The sequence below is a fragment of the Nicotiana tomentosiformis genome, chromosome 9 (genome assembly GCF_000390325.3).
Source record: "Nicotiana tomentosiformis chromosome 9, ASM39032v3, whole genome shotgun sequence".
Taxonomy (NCBI): domain Eukaryota; kingdom Viridiplantae; phylum Streptophyta; class Magnoliopsida; order Solanales; family Solanaceae; genus Nicotiana; species Nicotiana tomentosiformis.
Genome location: NC_090820.1, coordinates 9,505,696 through 9,513,223, shown reverse-complemented (window position 1 = coordinate 9,513,223; position 7,528 = coordinate 9,505,696). Strand labels below are relative to the sequence as shown.

General features: G+C 35.6%; 1 protein-coding gene across 1 annotated transcript; it reads right to left on the bottom strand.

The window, feature by feature from the left end:
- Positions 1-3,358: 3,358 nt before the first annotated feature.
- Positions 3,359-7,196, bottom strand: LOC104104691 (probable carotenoid cleavage dioxygenase 4, chloroplastic). The gene is made up of 2 exons (XM_009612833.4): positions 5,678-7,196; positions 3,359-3,880 (listed from the first exon to the last, which is right to left on the bottom strand). The coding sequence occupies exons 1-2, from the start codon at positions 7,117-7,119 to the stop codon at positions 3,520-3,522; spliced, it is 1,803 nt and encodes a 600-aa protein (XP_009611128.1). The 5' UTR covers positions 7,120-7,196; the 3' UTR covers positions 3,359-3,519.
- Positions 7,197-7,528: the final 332 nt, after the last annotated feature.

The following is a 7,528-nucleotide window of genomic DNA, read 5'->3' as shown; positions in this document are numbered from 1 at the left end:
AGCAAGAGAGAAATTATTTCCTCGCTCCTCATTCGACCGTGGTGATAAGTTTAAATCAGGGCAAACTCTTTTATCCGGAACCTGTCCGGCAAAAACTGCTCCAGAATAACCACCCGATGACTGAGGGTTATCCCTACTATGCGCAACCTCATTATTGCGGACGTCTTCGACCTTGACGTACATTTCCAACATTCTTATTACAACAAATTCTCGGTATTCATCCGGAGTCCTCAAAAAATCCCTCAAAGTTGCATCATCGTCGATGTTAAACTCAGCGTAACAAGCAACCCCTTGTGGAGTGACGGAATACGGATATCTTACGGTTACTTTAAGGTTCAGCGAACGTTTCCTCACACTTATTTTATTACATAATAACGATACCAATCTATCGTACTTCATTATAAATGGCAACTTAACATGACACTGTGGAGATAAACTATAGCTCACAGAGTTATTCGCCACCACAACCTCACCCCTTTCCCCCCCAATATAATGAAACCCTTACTTTTCGCTCTTCAGACATTATGAAAAAATGCTTGAGAATTTAACAAGAAGAAAAATTTGAATGAGAGTTAGGAATATTTTTGAATGGATTTTTGTAAAATCCTAACGCCTTTAAATAAGGCAATGCCTAGCTCGGTGGGCTGAATGTTTTTAGGTATAGCGCTCTTTTAAAGAGCGCTATACCCATTTGAATTATTGTTATGTCAGTTAACGCAAGAGACTTGTTGGCGGGCCCACAAAATAGGTATAGCACGGTTATATACCGCGCTATGTATATAGCGCGGTTTAAAAGAGCGTTCTATATATATATATATAGCGCTCTTTTAAAGAGCGCTATACTTTAACGGCCAAAACTCCATTAAAGCATAGCGCTCTTTAAAAGAGCGCTATATATAAAAATGTTACTCTTTTTTTAAACACACATTTTCGTCACACTTATCCAAAAGAACCACAAATGGGTTCTGGATTCTTGTTTTGCTTCTGTAACGGGGGAAAGGGAAGGGATGGATATTTGAAGGGGTACTATAGCTTTGTTTATTAAGGCGTTATACATATAGCGCCTTAATAAACTGCGTTATACCTGGACGTCTAATCAACTTCATAAATAGCACCATTTTAAAGGGCACTATATATAGTTTGGTCACAATGTTTGTTTTCCACTCATTTCGGTCATTTGAGTCCAAAAAGACCACATTTAGGTTCCGGACTCTTAGGACCCGTTTGGCCATAGATTTTGCCAAAATAAATTTGAGTTTTAATTGGCAAACACATGTTTGGTCATAGATCTTTTCTATATTTTGGCAAAATTCCAAATCCCAAATTCCAAAACCATCTCAATAACTGGTTTTGGGCCAAAATATCACTATTATATTTTTTAAAAATTATCCCAAACTTTTGTATTTTATAAAAGAGCCCACCATTTATTATTTTGTAACAATGTTGCTTCATCTTTTCGGTTACCTGATAGTGTATCATGTAGTTCATTATAAAAATGATAATTTTGTATCAAATTTATTTATGTTCAGGACTATGGTTTGCGATAATATAATGAATGTTATTGATAATGGTATTATTGGGTATTTGTGATAGTTTTTAGAACTTGTGGGTATAAGTCATGTTTCATATTTTTTCAAAATAAATTTGGGAAATGTGTTTTGAAAACGGATGTCCAAACACATTTTCATCTTCAAACCAAACTTCACCCAAATCACATTTTTCAGAACAAATTTAAAAATCTACGGTCAAACGATAGATTAAATGTTTCCCGAGGAATCCCCATTGCTCACGTTTTAAAGGAGATACAATGAGCAGTGACGACACTGGTTGAGACAAAAGAATCATCAAATAAGGCTATGCATTCTATTTATAGGTCAATTTGTAATATTATTTTTTGACACTGATTAAATATCGACCCAGGTATGTTGAGTGTACTGCCTCATGACCTCATCAATTCAAGCACTTGTTCTGTTTAAGAAGTTGTAGACACCAAAGAAAGGAGATAAATAATTTCATTTCTAATGCAGTTGAAAATCTTGAAGATGTATATAATATGTCCGATGGTTGTTTGGGTGTGTAAAGCGTGAATATTTGAGTTTAAATTTCATTGACAATCATTAAAAGGTTTCGAAGTTTTTAATTGGAAAATTCAGGTCGGTGAAATTGTTATTTTTTTGGGTTGGGTGTTTTTGCAAATGATTGGGGATATCATTTGAAGTTTATATCTCAATTTTGAAAGAGTTTGGTGAAGATTAGAATTAGTTTTGGTTGAATTTAAGATTGAAACTCAAAGACAAAGACATAAATAAATTATATATATTTTATAGGTCAGATGTAGAAATAACATACAAAATATATACAACTAACATAATTATATGTAAGTTATAAATTGTATATAAATTCATCTTTTGACTGGATTCTAGACAACAAAAAAATTGTAGTCAAGTTGTATATAAATTGTAGATTTGTATATATTTTGTAAAAAACTTTAGTTACTTTTTGTCAATAAAAAAACTTAGCTAAACCGGCTAAATAAGTTTTAAATTTTTTTACATTATACAAAAAGATCCTTTTTAATTTCTTTTTATTAATTTAAATAGTTAAGCACTAAAGTTGACAACGACTAGTTTTTAAAGTTGGTAATAGCTAATTATTTAAAATTGATAAGACTAGTTTCTTAATAAACTTAAACTTAATAAATTATAAAGAAGCTAAGTAAGAAATTATAAAATATTAAAAGAAAGACTTGCAACGAAATATTTTAATAGATATAAAAGACTTGTAATTATTTAATATAACCCCAAACTATGAAGTAACTAAGTAAGATAATTTACAAAAAATTCAAGGCTAAAAGTCTTTTAGTTTATTTAGTAGAAATATCATATTTCACATATAAATACAAGTCTTTTGAAAAACAGCTAAAGAAGAGCAATTAATCTACACAACCACCTTTTAGGAAGAATTCTATTTGAACTAGGCCTCTAAGTAGCTAATTACGAACTTTATTTATATAATTATTTTATTAAGTTATAAAAAATTAAAAATCAAGGGCACCCTGCGCCTTAACGCTTACGCCTTGCCACGCCCCACAATTAATTCAATAGATTTCTATTATTGATTCGATGTACCACTTGGCAATTCTATATTCCACACGAAAATTCAAATCAGTAATTTTATATTCCACAGGAAAATTCAAGAAAATCAATGTTCAGTTTGGTAGAAATCAGCTTCAGCTTACTGGAAGTCTGGATAATGTCTTCTTTTAATTGGATGTGTGTGGTGTGTGTGTGGGGGGGGGGGGGGGGAATCGGTTGGTTTTGATATTTATTTGTTGTCTCAATTCAATATTAAAATAATATTATCATAACTAGCTATTATCTATATATACATATAAAATAATTTAAATATACATATATATACAAGGAAGAAGTTTTAGATGACACCCATACCCTCTCTAAAAGGTATATATCTCCGTCACTGCCTATATTGCCACTTTTAAAACAAAATATCCGTATATATCTACAGTTTCCTAAGATCAGTTTCCCTGACGAAAAGGCCGTGGAAACCGTAAGGCACTCGACGAGGCAATTTGACAGCAGTCACAATGTCAAGATTAGGGGACTTTGCATCCATGACCAAGAACCTTGACTCTCCTGTCTTCTCATTGTGCACATACGACACAACGTAGCCATCGTCCTCATCCGCTGCCGAATTGTTGGGATCCTTTGCCACAAAAAATGGCTCACCGCCAAAGCAGCCTTCTCCAAATAATCGGCACGCCACTATGCATTCGCGCCGATCAGCTTCTGCTACTGATACGTCCAATTTTGCTATGCCTGCTATCTTTGGCATAGGGTCTCCAATCGCTGCATATACGTACCTGTTGGAGTAGTGAAAATGAAATCACATTAATTTTCTACCTAAATTATACGTACTATTTAAATACATGATGAGAAATCACCTTATATTTTCTTTTATCTCCACTGGAGTTTGGATGTTGGTGTTTTGTGAGTTTTACTAACTTTTTTAACAATTAATTAAGTCACACACTTGGGTGCATAGCTATCTCTCTCTAGTTTTTTCCCCACCGTATCTAGTATTATTTCTGAACTGGTGGAGAATCTTAGATTTTTCTTCTCTCCTCCTTTTGTTACTTTTTGGGGTTGATTGTCATATTGCAGCATAGGCTACTTGTACGCCAATGGACCCTCACCAAACAACTACACTGTTCTTTCCTCGTAAGGAATACAGTTTCTCAAAGGATGTTGTGTTTCAGTTTCAAAGTGAACTTATAACTATTCTTGTCACTTAGATATTTAAACTGAAATAAGAAAGATTATAAGGCATGGCTTACAAAGTACACAAACTGAAATGATATTTTTGGTCCTTACTAAAATATTTTGTAAACTTTTTCATGGATAATTTACTTGGAAGATGGGAACTTAACATATTTGGTATGTTTAGAAGAACATGTAGACAAAAGTATATTTTAAGAGTGGGGAAAAGCTGCCTTTGCCTGTGGGGAATTGCTTATTAGAATAGTTTGGTTTGTGATATCTGCTGAATCAAGTGATCAGTAGGACCTAAATGGCCATGCTAGACTATAGTCTGTAGATGGAGCCCAACCAATAAATTTCTGATAGTGTCAAGTGGTTTGTCCTAATTATGAAACTACTGAGCTATATCACATAAACAAAATATCTATGTCAACCCTAAAATGACATTTTTGTTTATTGGATTTTACTTAATTAAGCTCATGTTAATTTTTTACTGTACCTTTTAGCCAGCCTGCTATTTATCTCCTTTATATTTAAACCAAATATTTTATTTACTTTGAATATTTTTACACTTGTGACCCCATTAACACGATAAGTACTTCCGATTTTCGATTATTTTCTCAATTGTATTAAAATTTCAATGCTACAAAAACATTGTATTCCATCTCATATTCTAATCCATTATAAGTTTTAAATTTTCATGTCAACAATTACCTAACTAAACTGTCAATGAATCCTTGACTTAGTGATTAACGCGTTAAGGTGAGATATTTCATGTCTCAGTTTCATATAACATCGAAAAATTTAATGTTGCAAATAAGCACATCCATGAACATGCTTGATTTCTATGATGATTTATTATAATTTGTAATACTATTTCCATATTTCCAATTCTCTTTAAAGACGTTTAAGTCCAATCTAGTACTCCCTCTCCCTCTGTTCCAATTTATGTGAACATGTTTGAATGGGCATGAAGTTTAAGAAAAAATAAAGATTTTTGGAATTTGTGGTCTTAAACAAGTTAAATACTTGTCATTAAGGGTAGAATTGTAAGTTTAAGCTAAATTGTTTCCAAATTTAGAAATGGATCATTCTTTTTGGAATGGACCAAAAAGGAAATAAGTTTATATAAACCAGAACGGAGGGAGTAACAAGTACATTTAATTGATGTTAACTGTATACACTAACTGTTTATATTATCTTTTAAAATTCATAGCAAGTTAATTAACAGCCTTATTTTTTAAGTTGCTGGTCCATTAATTATGAAGAGTTGGCTGTAATTATCTTTTTAGGTAACATAATTGTGTAAAAGTTCTTTTTTACTATCATTTAAACTCTACTAATTATGCCAATTTACTTATGATCTAATTAATTAAGTTGCTGATGAGATTTATACGTACTTGTTCTTCTTCCCAACATAAGCCGGATTGATGACTCCAAAATCAAGATTCCTTGTCGACACTGGATGTCTGCTCACCATCCCACTCTTCAAATCTATCTTCACTTTCTCAACAGAAGCATGTATCATATCCATTCTCTCCAGCGTATGCTCCACCGACAATATATTCGGCGCCACCATCACTATAGTATCCCCGTCATCTTCATCCCACGCATTAATTGCATGTACGATATTAAACCCGGGCACGTCGAACCACCTCATTTCCGACTCGTCCTTGGCGTAACGTGGAATCACGCCAAGACGGGGAACTTTCCCAGAGTCGGAACTCACCGGTGAACCACCGGTGATGAACTCAAGTGGGTTCATTCCTATTTGTATGTCCGAGAATATCGCATATTTCTTAGTAATTGCAAAGTCATGCAGAAATGACGGACGTGTCATAGAAAATATTGGCACGTCTGGGGTTTTTGTACCATTTGGTTCGATTCTAAAGTAAGTTAGAAAAGGAGGCATTGGACCGTAACGGAAAGCAAAAGCTTCGTTAGTGTCTGGGTCAATTTTGGGATGTGCCGTCATGCTCATGAAAAGCTTTCCGTCGAAATCGTAACGGCCGAGGGTAATAATATCACCATCTGGGGCTAATTTTACTGCATATGGTAAATCAGATTCACCAAGAGCGAAAAGTTTGCCTCCGAATAAAGCTAAGCTTGTGTTTGCTAGGCCTATGCCGTTAGTGGGATTGAACTGTCCTGCAATCGCTCGAGCTGCGGTGATAGCACCACGCGCCGCCGAGGCAGTGAGACCGTTGAAACCAGAGAATACATTTGGGATAACCGGAGAACCAGCTTCACGTTCAATTATGTATTTGTAAGTTTTGACGTATCGGCTGCAGAGTGTAGCTTTGCCTTGAGAAATTTTAATGCAATGAAGCATTCCATCTCCATCAAAAAGATGGTAAGGTCCACGTGGAAGATACTGAGGATTGGGGCCATTTCGGATGTACGCGCCGTCAAGGCAAGGCGGAAGGGAGCCTACCACGACCTCGCATTCAGTAGGGGGAAGCTCATCCACCGGAGCAAAGTTGTTAGAGAGAATATACTTTGGATCGACGGAAGGTTTCAAAGGAGGATCAATGAAAGTGTTCACGAAATCGTCAAATGCATTGAAGATAACTGATGGAAATGATGGCTTTACTGTTTTTTTTGTGGTTGTTGATTTTGTAGGTAATTGTCTTTTGGGAGTGTCTTTTGGAGGAGTGTAGGGTGATGGGGTTGGCTTTTCTTGTGGTTTTGTTCTAGTAGTGGTTTGTGGCCTTTCTTCAATTCTAACGGAGGAGACCTTAAGAGCAAGAGAAGATGATGTGTTGGGAGAATAATTAGGAGAAAGAAGAGATTTAGGGTGTAGTGATAATGTAGAAAGGAAAGTGGAAGAGAAGGCATCCATTATGTCTCTTCTTGAAGAAAAGAAGAAGCAAGATTTGATACTAAAGAGTAAAGGAATAAAATAAGTGCTTGCATGAACTGAGGTCCCATGGCCAATTTATACCGTATGTGGGATAAGAGTGAGTAGTAAGGCAAAGGAAAGGGTGTAACACCCGGGTGTAACGCGAAGGTATGGTCTGTGTGCGCATCGCGAACGCGTGAGAGGTATCGCGTTCGCGAAGAGGAGTGAGGCGATTGGGGACCCCAGGTTCTTGTTCTACGCGTTCGCGAGGTGGCGTTCGCGTTCGCGAAGGTCTGAGCTAGTAAAGCTTCGCGTTCGTGAAGCCATGGTCGCGTTCGCGAAGAGTAAGATTTGCAAAGCTTTGCGTTCGCGAAGAGTTAAATTTGTGGGCAGTCGAGTTGTGATTCGC